This window comes from Cucurbita moschata, unplaced genomic scaffold (genome assembly GCF_002738365.1).
Source record: "Cucurbita moschata cultivar Rifu unplaced genomic scaffold, Cmos_1.0 Cmo_Scf00005, whole genome shotgun sequence".
Taxonomy (NCBI): Eukaryota; Viridiplantae; Streptophyta; class Magnoliopsida; order Cucurbitales; family Cucurbitaceae; genus Cucurbita; species Cucurbita moschata.
In genome coordinates, this window is record NW_019268521.1 from 3,400,075 (window position 1) to 3,422,193 (window position 22,119).

Below are 22,119 nucleotides of genomic sequence, written 5' to 3' on the forward strand. Positions count from 1 at the left end.
CTGTCTTAATCGGTTCTACATTAGGGTTGATACAAAAAATATATGTGGGAGAGCACGTGAACAATTAATTATGTTTTTTTTATAAACAAGGACTAAATACCTCGCATTTACTTTATAAATATATATATATAAACTTTAAATTTTGACCATTCTAATTAATTTCTTCTCTTCCACTCATTTTTATCATATTTCTTTTGAACATTAATCTAAAGTTTAAACAGAAAAAGAAAAAGAAAAAAAGGGAAAGGAAGTTATTATTGTGTTATTGTTCATCATGAATAAAAAGAAAAGTTGGTGCAAATGATTCAACATGACATCAAATTGATATTTTACCTAAGTTCTTATGATTAGATTAATGACTTAAATTTTAAATTTTAAGATGATGGAGAACTTTATAAGGCTGATTAAGTTGATTATTAAGAGTTAAGAAAATTTGGGTATTTTGTAATTATGAAAAAATTATGAATTTTGCAATTTCTGTAACGAGCCCATTTCTGTACTTTTCAAATTGGGCTATCTTCTTGCTTTATGGGCCTGTGACAAAGAGCCCATTTTGCAATTTTCCGAATGGACCCATTTCTATACTTCAAATTGGGATATCTTCTTGCTTTATAGGCCCATGAAAAAGCCCATTTTGCCATTTCTGAATGGGTCCATCTGTACTTTTCAAATTGGGCTCTCTTGCATTATGGGCCCATGAAGCCCATTTCCAATTTCTGAGATTGATCGACAATCCATAAACCAACTCAACCAACTCAATTTCACTGACACAAATAGTTAACTCAATTTCACTGGCACAAATAGTTCAGGGGAGAGAAAATTGAGTTATCATGAGGATTGACCGGAACGGCTACTTTTCGGATACGAGATACAATTTTAGTCTAGTCATTATGGATGTATTTGCCCAAATGACTCGTCTAAAGGAATTAATGTTGGACTTATTAGATCAATGTTGGACTTATTGTGTCAGTAGCAATCTTTGACCGGTCATTCGAGATTGATTTATTGGATCATTAGCATTATTTGATTGGTCACTGGGGATCTCTAGAAAGTCTATTTTATGAGCCTTGCGCAGAAGATGAACGGGGCTTGGCTTGGGGATCTCTAGAAAGTCTATTTTATGAGTGCTCTTGCGCAGAAGATGAACGGGGCTAAGCAATCCGTCAAAACTGTAGGAGGTAAAAATGCATCACAAAATTCTTATTTATTTAAACTCAACCAGTTTGTTAATGTTATAATATTGGTTTGATCAAGATCATCCCTACTAACTAACCAAAAAAATTCATGTACAAGAAAACAGATCAAATAGAACAATCAATTTAGTTGGATTCGGTTGGCAAGAGACAATATCCCTTTTGAATTAGGCCAAACTCATGAGAGAAGAAAATTTTACTTAAAAAAATCACTGCATGATTGAAATGTTTTGAGACCAAATACCAAATAAAACAATTCAAGACTGCAATTTCCAACAATTCAGAAACAAACCCTTAAAAATTTGCTTTAAATTAATCCAACCAAAATTGTCAAAATCACCTCACAACCTCCAAAGAAGAGTAACAATTGTGCAAGAAAAACGAAAGGTTTTTTCTTTTTCTTTTTTTTTTTTTTTGTGCAGAAATTTCATCTACTTCTCCAAGTTTCTATAAACTACCCATGTCAATAATAAAGAGAAGATAAAGATGAGCAGAATTACATGAACAAGTTGGGCCTAGATGCCTTGTATGTCGTCTTGAGCTTCCTGGTGGGTGGCCTCACCTTCTTAAACACCAAGGGGAATTTGATCTTTGAGTCATGGAACTGCTTCGTACTTTCCCTCTTGCAGAGCTTTGCAGGAACAGTCGCTGTCTTAATGATTTGGATGCACGGGCTCCTAACCCTATGGCGCGAAGCCATCTCGGTATACATCTGCTCGACAGCACCGTTCAATGTCGTGTCCCGATACTCCTTGTACATGTTGTGGTAACCAGTTCGGCTCTGGTACCGCAGCCAAATGCCATAGTTATTGATCTTGGTTGGGTTCTTTTCAAAGATCTACAAATTGCAATATGAACACGAGAAGATTATTGATTGTATTATGATTTAGAACATGGAGCAACGTAAGAAGGAACTAAGCGAGTAATAATACCTCATTAATGGCAAGAATTTGACCATTGCTCTTCTTAACTTTCTTCAACTTCCTCAAAAAGTACCTATCCAGATGCGAGGATGAAAAGAACATGGATCAAGCTACACAGATTCCTTCAAAATCTCGTGAATTTGTAGAAAGAATCACGTCGAAAACAACAAATCCACTAATAAACCTTGGACTATAGAATCAAGATCAGCATAACGATTCGAACTCTCGTTCTTCCGCTACATTTTCTCCCGAACAACTAAACAAAACGATAGATCAACATTGACGGATTGAAGAACATACCAGAACTTGGATTTGGCGCGGACCTCGTTGGTAGCCCAAAGTTTCATTCGATAGATCTTCGGATGCTCATCCGCTTCAGAAGGAAGAGCCCTCCCCACGACCTGGTACTGATGAAACTGCGAAAGAGAAAAAAAAAAATGAAAAAACAGATCAAAACCTAGCAAATTCACTTCCAATTGGGAGATGCGAATCCAATGAACAACTAGAACGCATTCTTATCACAGAAGAAAATGTTACAAAAACAATTATGGAAAAGAAAATTCGAATCGAGAAGATTTGAGTGTTCATATTCTTACTCTGAATGTGACCATCTTGAACTCGAGGATCTGAGAGAGATCGGCACCGGTGCTTTGATTTGATCCCCTCGACGCCCGATACCCGAAATGCTGCAAAGCTTTAGACTCGTGTTGAGAGAACGAAGTAAAACCCTAAACTGCTACTCCACAACTGGGCCGAACAAGTGTCTAACCGGCCCGGCCCATTTGAAATGTCTGAATTATTCATTTGTGGCATGTTCAAATGTATATGAATTTCAATTTAATTTCAATTTAATTTACTGGTATAAACTTATAGTTAAGGCTTAATTTCAATTTCAACTTCGAATGTATATGAATTTCAATTTAATTTCAAACAAAGTCAAATTTAACATATAAATAGAGATTTGAGTCGTCCAAATAAGTATTTAAAAGGGCTTATTTGATAATAAAGTACGTGATAAATCATGTTGATGTCGAGCTGAGCTAAAATAGTTTGCATACATTATCGTTCGTTAGATAGAGAATTGCTAAACCTATAGTAATTTGATGTACCTCATTAGTTGGAGCGAAAATGCACGTGTCTCAAGTTGAGATAAAACTCGAAAGTCCATACCCTCCACGTATGGTCGGTGTTCCTCCTCGTCTCACCGACAGGGGACTGACTTATGAAGTTCGAGGTTGCTCCATAACATAAATAACAAAACATAGATATAAATATACACCAAAATAGAAAATTTAACACAAACTAAATTTGAAACTTTTAAATCATAGGGATCATCTGTATCCACCACAACACCAACCCTTCACTCACTTACACTCCCGCCCTGCTCTTCATATTCTTGTAATATTTGACTCTTTCGCTTCGTTCCGAACACCGAGTCGTTCAATGGTAGCAAAATCATTTCCTCATTGTTCACCCGAACCAACGGCTTCAATTTGCTCTTGCTCGTCCCGACATTTAGAATTCAGGGCACCATCTTATCTAGACTAGTGATGAGCTTGGACGGTCAGAATTCGTGTTTTGACGTTATAATATTGGATGGAGATGGTTCAGCAACTGGTTTGGGTTCAAGTGTCTTCTCGTATTCCTCGATGGATTTGAAGAGCTCCGAGAAGTTTCCTTTTCCAAAGCCACCACACCCTCCTTTCTGATACACTTTCCCCTCATCGTCCTTCATCATGCATCCCACTCTCTGGATTATCTCAATAAATATGGTGGGTCTGCACACAAATATGTATATGAACTTATGAGCTATATGGATTAAATCTACCAACACATGACCAAAATACAATAAGTGTAAATAAAATATCACGTACTACAGCTTTGATTGGTTAGAAACACCTATGCCTATAGATCTATGCTACCACTGACGGGATCATCATCGACCTCGAGAAAACAGGACAATTTTTATGAGATCTCGTATTGGTCGGGAGGAAAATGAAGCATTCCTGATAAGGGTGTGAAAACCTCTCCCTAGCAGATGAGGGGAAACCCGGAAGGGAAAGCACAAAGAATACAATATCTACTAACGATGGGTTTGAGTTGTTACAAATGGTATCAGAGCTAGACATCGGTGGCAGTGTGGTAGTGAGGACGCTGGCCCCCAAGGGAGTGGATTGTGAGATCACACATTAGTTGGAGAGGAGAATGAAGCATCATTTCTCGTAAGGGTGTAGAAACCTTTCTGTAGCACAACCTTGAGAAAAAGCGTGGAAGGGAAAGCCGAAAGAGAACAGTATTTGCTAGGTGTGGGTTTGGACGGTTACAATTTCACTACGACCTTTGTAGCTCAAGAGCGAAGGAAGCCTGGGAGGGAAAGTCCAAAGAGGGAAGCTAAGCCTAAAAAGGACAATATATGATGCTTGTGGACTTGAGCCGTTACAATTTCACTACAGCCTTTGCAGCTCAAAAGTGAAGTAAACCCGGAAAGGAAAGTCCAAAAAGGGAAGCACGGAACGGAAAACCTTCCTACGGAGACAATACCTGACCGTTGTGGGCTTGGGCTATTACAATTTCACTAAGAACTTTGCAGCTCAAAAGCTTATAGGGAAGCAACCAAGCAATGTTATATACAGAGACTACAACTATGAAGATATAATATGGAAAAATTCAGCAAAATTTTGAAGTAGTAATGAAGATAGCAGAGGAAAAAACGCCCTGGTTTTTAAGAAAAGCAATTAATCACGTACCGATCTCCCACAGGTTTGGTGAAGATCTGAAGCAAAGTTCCTTGATCATCTCTATCCACCAGAATCCCCAATTCTTCACACTCCTTAATCTGTTCATCCGTCAGCACATCTCCCGCCCTGCTCTTCAGATTCTTGTAATACGTCGGTGGCGGCGTCGGCATGAACTCGAATCCACCACCGCCACTTTGCTTCCTCATCTCCCTCAAGGTTCTGAAAATATCCTCACTCATCAATGCCAAATGCTGAACTCCTGCTCCTTCATTGTGCTCCAAATACGTCTGGATTTGACTCTTTCGCTTCGTTCCGTACACAGGCTCGTTTAATGGTAGCAAAACCGTTTCCTCATTGTTCGCTAGAACCACCGAATTCAATCCGCTCTCGCTCGTCCCCACGTCCTCCGCAGTGAACTCTGCAAACTCGTGGAATCCAGTAAATCCTTTCAAGTAAGAGACCGCCGGTCCCAACTCCGTCAAATTTCCGACTGCATGGTCCAGTTTTCGAATCCCGAAATCGAGCGAATACGAAGAATTCTCCTCCATGGCCTCGAATTTTGGCAAGAACCATACGTCTGGTTTGTTCTCGCCATCATCGCTAGGAACAGGATTTTTGTAGCTAATGTAACGCAAAACGACGTCGCCGTACAAGTGGACTTCAGAGACAACGGCGCGATTTTCGAGAACAATCGGAGGGCACGAATGTTTCGCGCCGTGTGCGACGCTGGTTCTGAATGCGATCTCGGCGTCCTCGACCTCTAGAGCGATTGCTCGAACGCCTAATCCGTGTCTACCGGCGAAGGCACGGCAGGCGGAATGGTCGAAACTAGGAATCGAAGCAGTAGATTCCGGACTGAGGTTTGCGGCGGCAGCAATGTAGGGCGAATAAGGTGCGGTGAGGAGGAAGCAAAGCTGGCCGGAGCGGAGAAGATAAGAAGCATGAGTCATATTTCCAGTGGAGAGATCCGATTTAGCCACAATCGGCATACCAAGACCCCAGGAGAATCTCTTAGCGGCGTTTGTAGCATCGGTGCACCAGAACTCAACGTGATGGAACCACTTAACCTTAAACCGATCCGACTTCGGATTCGTTCGAACGAAGTTCCTGAATCCTTTAAGCGTGAACTCCGACTCGGCAGTGATTCCATCCGCTGCTGCCGCCGTCGCCGTCGCCTCCGTCAGAGCTCTGGCCTTTTCGACATCTTTCTCCATGGCGCTGCTTCAGTGTTTCTTCTCCTCCTCTTTTGTGTGTTGTGGAAATGGAAATATCCCGTGGATCACGGGAAGATCATATACAAGGAGTGATCTTTTCCACGTGGCGTCTTATAATTGGCACACATTGTTTCTCTAATAGCCACCTTGACACGTGGGCTTAAGTTGTCTGGAATACCGACGTGGCAAGTATTATCGAATGCCAGGACGTGCTCAGGCAAAAGAATTTTTTGGCGCGTTGGCGCGTGGTGTCAGTACCGTGACGGAGAAATTTATGAGTCCGTGAGAAAAAAAAAAAAAAACGATAGATTGCTAAAATATTAGTATTAAATTTTTTTATATAATATCTTTTTATAAAATTTAAAATCAAAACTATTAACGGTCAATTATAAAGTTTCCATTTATGTATGAACATCGGATCGACCAATATAACGACATTTATATACATTCATAAAGTTGTAACGAAAGATTGTCGATGACAAATTGAACAGATTGCAGCTCATTTGAACTTCTATTTGTCGTGAAGACGTTGTCTTCCCCTCCTTCACCTTCTCATCCAATCAATTTCACTTATCATCTATTAGTGAGATTTGTGAGAATGCTCTCGGGATCAATACTGGAAGCAACTAGAAACTCTAGGCTAACCTCTCGATAAACGAGACATTCTCTTTATTTGACCTAAACTAGCATCATATTGGTGTGTCGTATTAGGCACCAATTCATCCCTTATTTGACCTAAAATTGAACCGAAACATCGTAGGCGTTACACTATTGATGTACTTAAATTTATCACAACCCGTCAACTTAAAATTTAATATACATGGAATTAACCTTAAAATCGTAAATCATCAACAACCGTCGTCGATAAATTCATGAGCTTGATCGACGTTGAAACAAGTATCTCGATGATACGTTACGAGAATAATAAAAATAAAAATTTTCAAATACATTACAAAATTAGCGCGCTACAAAATGTGGGTTGGATTTTTTATTCATGTCCTATTGGGCCTTTTTATTTTGTTATTGGGCCTATTGGGCTTAGGAGAAATGGGCCTTTCCAATACTTAGTTGATGAGTAGTGGCATTTTGGTCATTTTGGTCAAAATGGAAATTTGGATGAGGTTAGAAGATGGAAGGAGAGTTACCTAATAATTAGTTGATGAGTGGTGGCATTTTCGTCATTTTACAATCCCAACTTGCTCAATTTTTTATTTATTTATTTATTTCAAAGTAGAAAGTTTGAAAAAGTTGGAGGAGCAGTTGAGGCAGAAAATTTTGATGCAAAGAATATTATATTATAAAATAATAAAAATAAATAAATACTTACATTTTGACTAAAATCATATTTTAAAAAATAATTTTTAAAATTTTTTATTTTAGAAACAAACTTCTTGATATTTTAATTTTTATATATTTTTAAAACTTTTTTTTTCTTCTCAATTTATTAAAAACTATGAAATTTATTCAATTAATTTTTTAAAAATTCACAAATAAACCCTAATTTTTCAATAAGTCTAGACGTGACGATTTTACTGTATGGTTGTCTGTTCCCAAAATTTCTAGAAATAAGTCTAAACGTTCGACGACTTTAGTACTATATGTCAGTCGCAGTAATAATGATGATTATGACGGGTCATTCTTTCTTTTAAAATTGTCATATCTAAATTATAATTAGTTAAAAAATAAAAAATAATGGTAATTACGAGAAGAAATGAAGTATATACCGAATTAAATATAGGGCTAAAAAATCTTTTAAAGGTAGGCGCCGAATATGCATAGTAATATCTTCCATTAAAATGGTGGCATATGCATGAATTTGCAACCAAAAGTCTTCCATCAAAATCAAACCTTTTTTTTTTCTTTTTTTTTTGTGTCATTTTTTTCAAAAGGTGCATTTCTTCTACAAAATGTAATAAATGTAAATAAAAATATAGATTATCAAATTTTAGTTCTTATAATTTTTTATTTTAAATCTATCTTCTTTTCGCGATCGTCTTTAACTTATTTGACACGAGATTGTGTTCACCAATAATTTGTTAAAATTGATTGAAAAAATAAAAACTAATTAAAATAGTTATTATTTTAATTTAAATATTAAATTAATAGAGACCAAAATATAATAAATTTAAAATTTTATTTTTATAAACTCGCATTATTTTTAAATACAACAATCAAGAGTAATATTAAAAAGATTACATGCATTAAAAAAAATTTTGAATTCTCGATATAAGTCCCATCTCAGCTAATTTAGAGGATAATTATGAGTTTATAATCACCACTCGATGTGGACAATATCATACCATTGTGAAGAGTCGTGTTCATTTAACTTATATATTATTCAACTTCTCTAAATTTTCCTCATGAAAAGTTTTGTCAACAATAATTATGACTCTGTCCCTCTATTGTATTTTCAATCCAAACACAAAATTTAAGTTTAAAAAGCACGTGGGGATTTGAGTGAGCTGTTCTTTTCCAACTTTTAGAGCTTGATAGGCTTGTATCACGTTTTCCTTTCTTTCTCTATTTTCGTTTTTTTCGCACCTAAAAAAAGCAACTTATTAACTTTTTCCATTTTTGTATTTTAATATATATATATATATATATATATATATATAATTAAAAATAATAATTTGGAATCAAAATAAAAAAAAATATTTTTATTTTATCATTAACCTTTAATTAAAATTAAACAATTAATTTCAAAATAAATAATAAATAACAAATTAAAACAACGATGTATTATAGTTTATTTAATATTTTAATTAAATTTAAATTTTAACAACTCTACATTTGTACTCGTGTTTTGTTAGCTAAATAATAATAAAATTTTAAAAAAATGGAAACGACAAATGAACCAACATATTAATTAGTTTTTTTTTTTAATCTTTAAATTTGGAATTGGTCGGTTGTGGAGAAAGAACAAAAATCTAATTTCTTTTTCCTCGACTTTATATATAAATAATATTTTATTTTATTTCCGTAAAATATAAATAATAATTCATTAATTCATTAACACCATTTAAAAATAGATCCATAATTTATCGAAAAAAGAAAAACAAATCGTTTTTAATTAAAATTAATCCAATTATTTATTTACTACAATATCTAATTATGGTAATATTTTTTTTAATTAATAAAAAAATAATTCTTTAGAGAAATTTACAAAAGTAGTCAAAGTTTTCAAAGGGCTAACAACGTTTTTTTGCTGCTTATTTCACATTATTCCCACCTTTTATTTTATTAAAATATTGCCCTTTATGTAATTTTTAAATTAATTTTTATTCTCATATTTAAACTAATAATCAATATTTTATTTATTGAAATGTGCACCGATTAATTAATTTTTAGCATTTTGACTCTACAAATTTTTGGACGATATTATTTAACGTTCGATTCGAATAATTTTGTCGTTTTAATTATGGTTAATTAACATATATATTTTTAACTACAATTACTAAAATAAATAATTAATTATATTACCATAAAAAAATTTACTAAAAAGTACATATTTTTGTAATTGAAAGTGAAATATAATAATTTCAAAAGGTTAGAATGTTATATTCAAAGGAATTTAATTATTTCTTTATTTAATATGATTTTTTTTTTAAAAGTTAATTAATATTTGTCCTCTTAAAACCCTTCAGCATTAAATGCTCCTCCAAGCATTCCATTCAACAAAGAAGCAAAAAAATTATTGAGTTGAATTTATTGGTATTTATAATAATAATAATAATATTGGAATTCATTAATTGCTTGGAAGAATAAGGTATGAAATTGAGATATATGACAAAAAAAAACATTAAATATTATATTTGACCCAAAAAAATCTAAAGCAAAATGTATATGAAAATTCAGTCATTTATCTTTAAAAAATTCTATAAATAATTAAATATACACCAATTTCAATATCTTACTATTATTAAATTTGTCTTATCCAAAATTATACTTAAAATATTCTTTAACCTTTTTGAATAATATATGTTTATAATTTTTTTTGCGACTAAAAAGTCAAAATTCTCTTGAGAGACGTTTCTTTTTTAAGAAATTTACGATTTCATCAATTATGAAGCTAGACACGGATAAAAATGAATTAATATTATTAATAATTATTATATTACGAGAAAATTAGCTAACAAAAATCATATAAAAAAATCATGTTGTTGGAAATAATTATTTACAATATATATATATATATATATATATATATATATATTATATATTCATTTTATTTATTTATTTATTTGGTAATAAATCTATAAAATGTGGTCAAAATGTTGAATGAGTCAATGAAATTGACAATAAAATTAAAATTTGTAAGTTTGTCATGAGAAAAATGATACACACCAATCGGCAATCAAATTGAGAAGACATAAATAATTGGTGCAACTTTTCATGACAACTCATTTGGAAATGAATGACCGTTGAAAAATTGATTTTTTAAAAAAATATATTTATGGTAATAATAAGGTTTTTTTTTTTTTTTTTTGAAATTTATTGTATGATCTATTTTAATAATGAAAGTGCTATAAAACGAAAGAATAGTTAACGTGTATCGGGTTTTATCCTAATCATATAATATATAGTTATTTTTTTCGACGGGAGATTGTATTTATAATTAAACGAGCAAAACTAGTAGTGTTTGGAGGTTGGATTAGGTCCGATTGACCAAATCCAATTGGTCGACATCTCAAATAATCTTTATTGAATAATAAATTTGACTCCACCCAACTATAAAATATTTGAGTTTGGATAGTTCGAATTGTTCGGTCATTTATTCAAATTTTTAGTTTTAATAAATTTACTTGTTCGTAAAATATATATGAGTGAAAATGTATTTTACAAAATTAATAATAAATTTATAATTCAACTAAAATCATACGAATTGAGTTGGGTTGATCGAGTTTTTTGCGTCATCGGGTTTTTTTGAATATATGTAAGTAAAATTATGGAGGATGCACGTGAAAAAGTTGTCGAAGTGGGATGATTGGTCGTATTATAGTGTGAATATAAACGTACGTGTTAGATGTCAATCTAATCATATAATATAAAAGGTTTGTTTATCGAGATCAAAAGGACATGACCGGAGATCCTACATTTGTATGGGCATAGACGTAATCGATGTCGGCTCACCATATAAGACATTAAAAAAAAGGAAATTTTTGGAAGTGAAAGGCTAAATGTTTTTCTTAGGTTTTGAAATGGGAGAGATGGGTACAAAAGTAGGCACCGTCTTTAATTGACACACCAAATTTTTGATAGACAAAAAAAAGGAGAATTTGATCACTTTCTTTGGCTCTTTGGCTTTCTTTTAGTTTACGCCTTTGACTTCTAATTTCCCACTCTTGTTTTAAATTTTATTTTATTTTTTTGGTTAAGTTTTATTTTAGTGTTTTAAAATTATTTTATTTTGTGATGTCCCACATTGGTCGGGGAAGAGAATAAACCACACTTCATAAGTGTGTGAAAAGCTTGAGGGGAAGCCGGAAAGGGAAAGGTCAAAGAGGACAATATTTGGGATCGAAAGAGAAAGCCCAAAGAGGACAATATCGGCTAGCGGAATAGGATAATATCTGCTGGCAGTGGATCTGGGAAGCCCGAAAGGGAAACTCCAATATTTGCTGGCGGTGGATCTGGGTCGTTACAAAAATTTCCAGACTATAAATATTTATTTTAAAAATTACATTGCCCGATGTGCATGGAATGCTTCATTTTCCAACCGATGTGGGACCTCATAATCCTCCTGCCTTGGGGGCTCAATGAGCGTCTGCCCGATGTGCATGGAATGCTTCATTTTCCAACCGATGTGGGACCTCATAATCCTCCTGCCTTGGGGGCTCAATGAGCGTCTTTGTTGGCACAACGGCCGATGTCTAGCTCTGATATTGTAACATTCCAAGTCTTCCTTCAGAGATTTTAAAATGCATCTAGTAAGAGGAGGCTTCCACACCCTATTGCTCGTTTTTCCTCCATTTGTAACAGCTCAAACTCACTACTAGCAGATATTGTCTCTTTGACCTGACGTCAGCCTCACGATTTCAAAACATGTTTACTAGGGAGATGTTTCCACACTCTTTGAAGGAATGTTTCGTTTTCCTCTCCAACCTGGGAGACTTCACAATGGCTCGAGTTAATAAAACTATTTTCGTATTAATATATTTTTGTATTTGTTCAAATTATTTATTAAATATTCGAGATTTTAAGTATAAAACGACGATGTAAATGGATAAACTCGTGAAATCGAGGTTCAATCTCTCATTTTCACAATTTTATATTAAAAATAATAGTTTAATTCACCTTTGAGGATTTGAGGATTTACCAATCTAGTGGCACGACTAGGTTTAGGGCATGGTTCTGATACCATGTTAGACGAACACGGCTCTCCACAATGGTATGATATTGTCCACTTTGAGCATAAGCTCTCATGGCTTTGCTTTGGGCTTCCCCAAAATGCCTCGTACCAATGGAGTTAGTATTCCTCACTTATAAACCCATGATTACACCCTAAATTAGTCGATGTGGGACTTCCATCATCCAACAACTGGCACACCGCCTCGTGTCTACCCCCTTCGGGGAAGAGCCTCTTCACTGGCACATAGTTCGGTGTCTGGCTCTAATACCATTTGTAACGGCTCAAGCCCACCGCTAGCAGATATTGTCCTCTTTAGGCTTTCCTTCAAGACTTGAAAATGCGTCTGCTGGGAAAATGTTTCCACACCCTTATAAACCGAGTTTCGTTCTCCTCCGCAACAGATATCACAATTAATATGAAATAAAAATATAATAGTTTGGCTAAATACAATATTTTATTTTTTAAAAAATATAGTGTAAATTGAAAAAATGTTGGAACATTAAAAATTAAATCATACACTTAGCCAAAAATTTGTTGTAAATAAATATTTACTTAAAAAAGGTTTTTTTAAAAAAGAATTAAAAAATGCTTAAAGCATTTATTAAGTATGGAGGGAAGTTTTCAAAAAATAGAAGCTTAAAGCATTATATTAAATATAAATATATATATTAAATACGAAAGGAATTTTTCAAAATGAATTATAAGACCGAATATAAAAGGAGAAAAACATGAAAAGGAAGTTCATAAAAACTACGTAGTGTGAAAGTCTAGGGCGTTAGACTAGAGAGGATTTTCGGTTTCCGCTTTCCACAATTGCTGCTTCCCGCCTCAGATTATCTCTTCGCTTCGATTTCTGTAGCTCCATAGACGAATTTGAGGAGAATTTCAGAGTTTATACCGTCTTCATCTGATTTTATATAGCGATTATATTGATCGGTCGATCGATTTCCTCTTCGTCTTCATCTGATTTTATATAGCGATTATATCGATCGTTGGATCCATTTCCTCTTAGTCTTCATCTGTTTTTGTATGACGATTCAGTATTCTTCTGCTTCAAGTAATCGTCATAGTTAGATTTCTTCGTTTTTCGGCAAAAGAAGATGAAGTCCTGTTCATCGGAGAGAATCGGAGTTAGACAGTATAATAAATCGGAACTGCCGCGGCTGCGGTGGACGCCGGAGCTTCATCGGTACTTCGTTCAGACCGTCGAGATCCTTGGCGGAAGAAATCGTAAGTTGTATTTATTAGGTTTGTTTACTTTCATCACGCTTTGAAACAGAAAACTGTTTCAGAAAGAGTGTATGCGTCCGTATTGGAATCTTGATTGCTTTTTTCTGAAATCTGACTTGTTGCAGAAGCAACGCCGAAAAGAATCCTGCAAATGATGGGAGTGAAAGGACTGAAGATATCACACATAAAGAGCCATTTACAGGTGCTTTTCAATTAAATTTTGATAAACGCTAATTTTCCATCGCTATCGTTCGCACGAGTGATTATTTCTTTGTATTACTGATACATTTTCTCGTCAATTCATTAAAAAAAAACCTCTCCGATTTTTTAAAATCTATTTATAGTTCCGGTACGATCATGCTTGATTCAGTATTTGGATGGTGAATTGATACCAAAACAAATACAGACGAATTAAGGTCTTGTTTGATTAGGTCTTATTTAATCCTTCAACTGGATGTTTCCGTTTACAATTTGGAGTTTGTGACTTGTATAACCTGTTAGAGTCTGCTGATCTCATAAACCTACCACAAATCATAGTTTAAAAAAAGAATAAGCACATTTTATACGGGATCTATACAAACCAAGCATGTTTGTTAAGTAGATTTGAACTTTCTAACTCCTAATTACACAAACTCAAATTTGATTTGTTAAACCTAATGAGCCGAACATGAAAAGTATTTTCATAACCGGAAAAGACAAATTATGAATAAAAAATTCCGAGAAATTTACTCAAATATTTGAACCAAGCCGTGTAAACTCTCTCTCTAAATGTGAAAATGGCATTAAGCCAAACAGACTAAGACGATAAGAATAGTAGTAGCTTCCTAGGTAGGATTTGAACATTGTATTAATTAAGTTTTGGTTAGGTACATTCCATACAGCGGGAGAGAAAAGTAGGCTTTAATTCAATTAAATATGAAAATAAAGACAAAAGAAGTAGAATCATTACGAGTTCGTGCATGGCGACGCTACTCATTTTTAATCATGAGTCGTAAATAAGCATTATTCTTTGTGAGTGTGTACATAGCTTTTTGTATTCTAGTAAAATTGTTGTTCTTCATTATTTTTCATTTTTTTATTCATTATCTATCCATTTTGGGCAGATGTACAGAAGTATGAAACTAGAGCAGGGCAGTAGTAGTAGGTTCGAGGATGTAGTGCTGAAACAAGCCACGAAGCAGACAAGAGGAACAACGCTGCACTCTTCTGATATCAAAATCTTCTTATCTTCGGTCTCCTCTTCAAGTGGGTATGTTCATCAATTTTCTTCCTCTAATCATTTACCGCCGTTATAATGACCGTAAAAATCGTTTCATTTTGTTTGCTCCCATTTAATAATCATCGGGACTTTGTTAGATGACTTTTTTTTTTTTTAATTATTTAAAATTAAATTTACAAAGTATTTTTATTCACAATTTTTTTTTTCATTTTGTTATCAATAATTTAAAAAATCAAGTAAAGTTTTAAAATTAAGAAATGTAGTTTTTAAAAATTTGTTAATTCAATTTTTTTTTTTTGAAGAAAGGAAAAATCGACCATAAAAAAATTGAAAAGAGTCGAGTATAAATTTCAATAACTGAAATTCTTATCATAGTTTGTTTTCTATTTTTCATTTTTCATCGTTGAATGTTAAATTTATAATTTTTTTTTATTATTTTGCTATCTAAAAATTTTTAGGGATGTTTTCAAAATTGAATTCAATAATTTAAAACTAAAAAAAAGAAATTAGTTTTTAAAAACATGTTTTTAAAAAAATTTAAGGAATCACCGTATTATTTAGATAAGATAGAACATTATAAAAAAATCTAAATGGTTACAAACGGTATTTCAATATGAATTATAACTTTTTTTTTAATAAAATGGTTTTGTCGTATTTTGTAATTATTTTTGGAAACTAATACGTATGTAGACCGTTATATACTATCGATTACATGCATGTGGCTTCAAAAACTTATTTAATTAATTTCGATCTAGTTGTCTTCGACTTCCATTGCCTCCCCTATCTGTTTATTTCTTTAATTTGTTTTGCGAAAATAAATTAAATAAGTTTTGAAATACATGGAAAATATATATAATTTCATGTAGATTATGAAATGTTTAAAACATCCAATTTTTTTTTTAATGAAAACAAATATCTAATGTGTTTTATTTAATTTAGTTTAGTTTCCATGGCCTAAAAGTAATAAAAAAAGAATTACCTGAAATTTAATTCTCCTGGTTTGGAATATGAACTTAATTAAATAGTAGTATATAAAAAAAATGTGTATTCAATATATTGCAGGACATTGAGAGAAGAAGAAGAGTTCAACAGAAGTAAAAGAGAACACAAATCTTCATCCATCATGAAGGACAGCATTATTTCTCAACAGGTAAGTAACATTTCAAATTTTATTTGAAATATGGTATTCAGTTTATTTTTTAATCATATCACTCTTCTTTTTTTCTTTCTAATTTTGAAAAAAAAATCCCTAATACATCAGCCAATTAATTTGCTTTCTATATAACAAACTTCTAAAAATATTTTTATCTAAATCTAGAAACAAACAAGAAAACTTTATCACTTTGTTTTCAATGGCTTATGGCATGAGCGGCATGTCATTAATCTCAAATATCCTTCCCAATATAACAAGAAAAGATTATCACTTAATTGGACGTACAATCCTATACTTGGTAAATAGGAATAATTTCCAGGGACTCTTCAAACTCTCTCTCTCTCTCTCTCTCTCTCTCTCTCTTATTTATTTATTTAAAAAATTAGGATTAAAAGTGGAGTTTTTTAAATTTTAAGAACTATATAGACACTAAATGATTAGAACTTTAAAAATACGAAAAATCTTATAAACCCATTGAGTGAAATATTTTTTATATGGCTAAATTTTTAAAAAAATTTATTAGCCTGCTGTTATTATTATTATTCTAATTTTATGTTGGATTTTGCTTTTATTACGAAAACAAAATGTCTTTTTTAAAAAAAGAGAATTTTAAAGAAAATATTAAGTTGAAGGGAAGAAGGTTCGAGAAAAGAACGGCAAGAAGAAATTTTAATATTTTGAAAGAAAAAAAAAGTGTATTTAAAAGCTCAATTGTTTTGGTTTCATTCATATATTAGTATCATATCAAACACTTCATTTTTCCTTAACAGAAAAAACTCCCAGTTTTAGAGTCTGAAAACCTAAAACAAAACTTTTAAATAACATAATTGGTTTTAATTTGAAATTTAAATTTAATTACTACTTAAAAACTGAACTTGAAATTAAACATTTAACCTTTTTATTTATTGATTTATTGAATTATTTTGCAGGATTCAGATTCGTGCTTGCAAAGCAGAATGTCAGAAGAAATGTTAGACGACCAGGAGGAAGCATGTGACTGTGAACTGTCGTTATCCCTCAAACCCACTCGTTCTCCAATGACACAACAATTATGTGGCCAAGATGTCAGCAGCTCTTCCAATTCTACCTCCCCACAAATTTACCAATTCAATTTTGTACAACTAAAACAATTTCCCCTTCCTCCCCACCTTACAAATTTGGACCTAACAATATGAAACCCCTCTTTCCCATGAGATTCATAGCTTTAGCTATTTTAATTGCCCTTTTTCCGTGGATTATTAGGTATTTTATTACACTTTTTTGTGGATTATATTGTTTTGTTGTAATGTTAAGTTACCAGTCTCAAAATTCTTTTCAACTAGGTATGTCCGGTATGATTTTATTTAGATATTTTTTTAGACAACTAAAAATTCAATAACCTATTAGACACTTAAAAATTTAGAAACTAAATAGTAACACGACTAAACAAAATTGACACAAATATATATAAGTTTGAGAAATTAAATCAGAAACAAACTAGAGAGACAGATTATATCAGCAAAGGCATTGCATTGATTGCAAATATCCCATCCTGTAAATCTACAACAAACAATCATTCATTATATGCATTAAATAATGCTAATTTTTTTTTCCCATTATTTTTCGATCTAGAATGGCTATGTATGTACTAAAAATTATCATGAAATTGTACAGATTTGCAACTTGAACATGTACAAGTGGTGCAAGGAAGAAGAGAATTTTGAAACACTACCTTATCTCACAACGTTGGCCCAAATAGCAGAAGATGTTTTCCTCTTTCATTGTCTCTTTGCCAATGTCTTTTTCAATCCTTTGAATATTATCGCGAACCACATACAGTTCATGACCGATAATACCAATGGTACAACGAAAACCAAAAGCTGCCCAAAAGCGTGCATCTGGAGAACCTGTATGATTAAGGGAAATGCATTAACACAAACTTCAGAACATGAGTTTTTCCTTTATTTTTCTCTACCAAATTGAACAAAAATACATCAATTTCTTCAAAAAATCATTGAAAATAAACTATGGTCATAATATTTTGACAACTTTAATACAAGTTTTAGCGTTAAATTATTAAATAATGAGAATTTAAAGTTAGAAGTAATCATCAGACTGGATGGAGGCTATGATTTAAATGGCACACAGCTATGATCACAGAATTATTCACCCAAAAGACATGATTGGTGTCGCATGCCACGAACAATAAAAAGTCTCAACTACTAACTCCAACTTGACAAGAGGGACCCCAAAGAGAGAAATTGTTAAAACACTTTATGTGGCAAAAAGAATAAAGTACAAATTAAAAAAATCAAAATTTCAAAAAACAAGCTAAAAAAAAAAGAGAGACCTCAACTACAAGAAAGGATATCGATCCAAAAGAATGATACCAAACTGAAAATTACAAAAAGTAATGATTTAAGGACTCTCCCCCACACCATATCCATAAATCATTACCATGTTTCATAACTAAGGGTTGGTAAATTTGAAAATTGATGAATTGATTTGAGAAAGATCATAAAATTTTCCAAAAAAAGAAAGACACCCCAAAACCTTCTCAAGTCTATCTATAATTTCCACAAAATGAAATGTAGAGTGGAGATTTGAATTCCAACGTCAAGTAAATGAAAATGAGTGAATGCTTTTAAACTAATCTCATGTTCACAAATCTATATTTTTTCTTACTTAGGACATAAAAATATCTCCCAAAGCTTTCATGCTTTTGTCAATAGGTTCCTAGCTTCAAAAAGTGTTTCAAAAAGTGTCTAATAGATGCCTAGATTTTTTATTTTTTGTCTGATCTTTAAAAAATAATTCAAGTTCTTGAACTTTCAATTTTGTGTTTAATAAATACTCATAACATATTCAACTTTGTTTAAAATTAACAAATATATTAGTCATAAAATTAAATTATATATCCAGTAAGACATTAAACTTATAATGTTTGTATAGTAGGTTCATGAATTTTAAAGAAGGTTAAATACAAAATTAAAAGTTCAAACAACTTATTAATATAAAAATAAAAGTTTATGGACTCATTAGATACTTTCAAGGTTCTATAAGACGTAAAATTGAATGTTTTTAGACATATTAGATAATTTTAAAGCTTAAAAGAACATTTTCACACAAATCTAAAAGTTTGGAAACTAACCTTGTAATTTAACCATGTTTTTTCATTTTTTTAAATTTCATATAATCTATCAAATTAATTCTATCTTATAAAAGAAAAATGTTCTATTGATTTGTAAACAAGGAAATAAATATATGTATATGACACATGGTTCATATGATGCATGCAAGCTGACGAGTCTCTTTAAAACAATTGTAGACTTGTACTGCGACAAACTTATCATAAGGCCAGTAACAGATTGTTAATGTTTTGCCATTAGTATGAAGCATGTTTGGATTGAGTTTTTTGAGTATATAAAAATACTTTTAGCAATTAAAAATACTTTTTAAGCATTTTTATAAAGTTATTCCAAACAATTGATTAAAGGTGAGATTGATGATACCTGATTCAAGTGGAAGTAGACATGGTAAAACATGTACATGAACAGAAGGATTCTGGCAACCTGTAATATACAAGTTAAACTGCTTTGCTCCCAAACTCTCCATGGAGCACAATTGAAAAGAAATATAAAATCAAAATACATATATAATAATCAGATATTTTATACTCACCAGCCAAGCGAAGAATATCACAACCCCATTTATGAGGTATGCTTTTGACTTCTTCATTCCAGCTGTATCAAGGTACCTATACAAAGGGAATTTTTTTCTTTTACATCATTAGTCTGATGAAATGCTTTACACAAGATAAAGATAAAACCATTCCCTCAACATTTTTTATACCAACAAACAGATATGAACAAATTTTGAAGTCAAAATCAACCCTATTTCACTTGATAATTTATAAACAGAAAACTACCATCTTAAATTGATTCCAGGTGTAGTCGTTTCAGAGATGAGAACCATGTAGGTGTAAAGTTGCCCCTCACCAGTCAACATAGCATAGGCCACAGCTAAGAGAGAAAGGAGATGATGTAGCACCTGAAAAGACAACATTATGATTTTCCACAAACAATAAATTCCCACATAACCTTTTTACCCAAAAGAACACACAAGATAATATGACAGGAATATACAATAACCAGCAATATTTAAAGGGAGAACGCACTTACATACTCCATTCCACCAAGTGCAGGATAAAACCACAAGATCATTCCCAAATCAGTAAAGAAGTAACCGGCAGACACCTGCAGGAGTATCATCAAAATTTAAATCTATTTGAAGTCTATTATGTTTTAGATTGGCAAAATTTTAAGTCTATTATGGAAATGATGGTTGGTGATGGGAGTTACCGTTGGCAACTAAAACAGAGCTTAAAATTAAAATAGGTGGACATGAGAAATAAAATGAAAGTTGATTTTCAGACCGTCCAACAACAGAAAAGTTGGACATATATATGAATTTAGTACAGAGTTCGCACTTACACCCAGGCCAAATGCAGATATTGTTGAACTACGAAAGGTAATAAGGCCAAAATATCGGTCAGAAAAGAGATCTGACAAAAACACCATGTACAATGACGCTGCTGTGATGAAAATGGCATGGAGAGTCGACATAGCCCTGTAAAAACAGCAAACGAAATAATATTACCAGGAAAAATAAATAAACCAATACAAAGAAGGGAATGATCATTTACCGGTTGTTCCACTCCACCCGCTGAATCCTAGAAAGGTTGGAATAACTCTTGAAGTAAACACCGCTGATCAAATCAGTTACGTCATAGACCTGGAAAAGAAAGGATGATTTACAAATGACAGGCAAAAAGAAGAAGAGGAGGAGGAGGAGGACATGCAAACTCACACAAAGAAGAGAAACTACTTAATAGCATATTACTATCAACCTGTTAACACCATGATGATTGAATTGAAGATAAAGTCGCATGCAAGGGACCCACATTCAACAAGATAAAAGAGCCATAAATGACGGGGAGGTACCAATTTACTAGCAAGTATGCCTGCGGGAATGGAAATGTATGGTACAACAGGATCTGATGGTACAAGATACTTAAGTAGTTGCTCAGCCTGGCTTTGATACGACTTAAGTGACATGATTGCTTGTTTCAATCTTCGGTTACAGCATGCTATGGTTTCAAAAGAAACAACAAGATGCCCAATTCATCCAAATTCTTTAACTTCTCCTCCTCTTTACATCTGTCTTCAAAAGAATAGGTAAGTAGCTTAATCAACATAATGAAGAATAATAGAGATCATGGGCAGATTTAGAAACAAGAGCATTATTCACATTCACCACTCTACAGAGGTCAACCCAAATGGATGGCAAGGGTATTGTGGCAGTGTTCTCTCAGAATCCTAGTTAAGGAATTATGATTGGAATGGTACCCATAGGTTTATCAAGTTTAAGGCCTCCTTTTGAAGCTTTTCTACTTCTGTAATTAATAACTAGTAGTTTTCCCCTTTTCTATAAGTAAACAATGAAGTGGTTTCTACCTTCTAAAACTCTTCTAGGTGGAATCCTTTTGCTTCCAATGCCAACTGGAGGGACTTTTTACAAACCACGGCATTTTACTTGGGTTAATGTCTCATCTCTCATTACAATTTTATGGTATCTAATGAAAACTTTATGTTTTCTACTAATTTGTCAGAGGGAAAGAAACAGTGTTCAGCAAGGGTTGCCATTGTTTTGGGAATAATACTTGACATTCTTCTTAATCGTATAGTGCGCCAATGTGCAAAAAGCAGCAGACAGAAGATAAATTAAATAGTCATTACAAAGTAATATTGGTAATCCAAGCTTGAATATTCCTCATGTATAAAGATTGCTTAAAACCCCAAAAGAGACAATACGAAGGGGGAACATGGAGGACACAGGAGCCAGTCTGCTGTCAGGATCAAAGATGAAATTTCATGTGAAAACAAGCGGAATATAGAGGCTTCTTTTGTTCTATAGTGTACAGCATATGGCCTCTTGGTGTTGTTTAAATCACAAAGACATCTTTTGTACTTATAATATCTCCATGATTATTAGAAATTGGAAACCTTTTCAAAATATCCATGTATACGTTTCTTATCCGCCCCCCCCCCCCCCCCCCCCC

The 22,119-nt window shown here is 32.8% G+C and overlaps 4 protein-coding genes across 13 annotated transcripts in view; 1 reads left to right on the forward strand and 3 right to left on the reverse strand.

The window, feature by feature from the left end:
* Positions 1–1,462: 1,462 nt before the first annotated feature.
* On the reverse strand, positions 1,463–2,865 carry LOC111443392 (60S ribosomal protein L18a). Of its 2 annotated transcripts, XM_023081192.1 has the most exons (4): positions 2,713–2,865; positions 2,417–2,532; positions 2,126–2,189; positions 1,463–2,031 (listed from the first exon to the last, which is right to left on the reverse strand). In XM_023081192.1, exons 1-4 carry the CDS (start codon positions 2,725–2,727, stop codon positions 1,690–1,692), a joined length of 537 nt encoding a protein of 178 aa, XP_022936960.1. In that variant the 5' UTR covers positions 2,728–2,865; the 3' UTR covers positions 1,463–1,689. The 2 variants fall into 2 exon arrangements, with proteins under 2 accessions (XP_022936960.1, XP_022936961.1); XM_023081193.1 differs by lacking the exon at positions 2,713–2,865 and having other exon boundaries at positions 2,126–2,298; positions 2,330–2,532.
* Positions 2,866–3,124: 259 nt separating this feature from the next.
* LOC111443388 (4-hydroxyphenylpyruvate dioxygenase-like) lies at positions 3,125–6,122 on the reverse strand. Of its 3 annotated transcripts, XM_023081185.1 has the most exons (3): positions 4,864–6,120; positions 3,718–3,894; positions 3,333–3,685 (listed from the first exon to the last, which is right to left on the reverse strand). In XM_023081185.1, exons 1-3 carry the CDS (start codon positions 6,066–6,068, stop codon positions 3,661–3,663), a joined length of 1,407 nt encoding a protein of 468 aa, XP_022936953.1. In that variant the 5' UTR covers positions 6,069–6,120; the 3' UTR covers positions 3,333–3,660. The 3 variants fall into 3 exon arrangements, with proteins under 3 accessions (XP_022936954.1, XP_022936953.1, XP_022936952.1); XM_023081186.1 differs by lacking the exon at positions 3,718–3,894 and having other exon boundaries at positions 3,125–3,484; positions 4,943–6,122; XM_023081184.1 differs by having other exon boundaries at positions 3,333–3,894.
* Positions 6,123–13,453: 7,331 nt separating this feature from the next.
* LOC111443450 (putative Myb family transcription factor At1g14600) lies at positions 13,454–17,297 on the forward strand. Its single transcript, XM_023081262.1, has 5 exons — positions 13,454–13,647; positions 13,773–13,849; positions 14,751–14,896; positions 15,929–16,016; positions 16,949–17,297. Exons 1-5 carry the CDS (start codon positions 13,518–13,520, stop codon positions 17,192–17,194), a joined length of 687 nt encoding a protein of 228 aa, XP_022937030.1. The 5' UTR covers positions 13,454–13,517; the 3' UTR covers positions 17,195–17,297.
* Positions 17,298–17,508: 211 nt separating this feature from the next.
* Positions 17,509–22,119, reverse strand: part of LOC111442614 (transmembrane protein 56-like) — a 6,616-nt gene continuing 2,005 nt past the window's right edge. For 5 of the 7 annotated variants that reach the window (XM_023080048.1, XM_023080054.1, XM_023080050.1 and 2 more), the window contains 8 exons: positions 21,002–21,217; positions 20,704–20,792; positions 20,492–20,627; positions 20,180–20,254; positions 19,927–20,048; positions 19,680–19,755; positions 19,511–19,570; positions 17,509–17,905 (listed from right to left, as the gene is read on the reverse strand). In XM_023080048.1, coding sequence (XP_022935816.1) covers positions 17,777–17,905; positions 19,511–19,570; positions 19,680–19,755; positions 19,927–20,048; positions 20,180–20,254; positions 20,492–20,627; positions 20,704–20,792; positions 21,002–21,115 — 801 coding nt within the window. In that variant the 5' untranslated portion in view covers positions 21,116–21,217 and the 3' untranslated portion in view covers positions 17,509–17,776. Of the gene's footprint in view, positions 17,906–19,510; positions 19,571–19,679; positions 19,756–19,926; positions 20,049–20,179; positions 20,255–20,491; positions 20,628–20,703; positions 20,793–21,001; positions 21,222–22,119 lie in introns of all 7 variants that reach the window. The other 2 variants (XM_023080051.1, XM_023080052.1) reach the window with 1 other exon arrangement.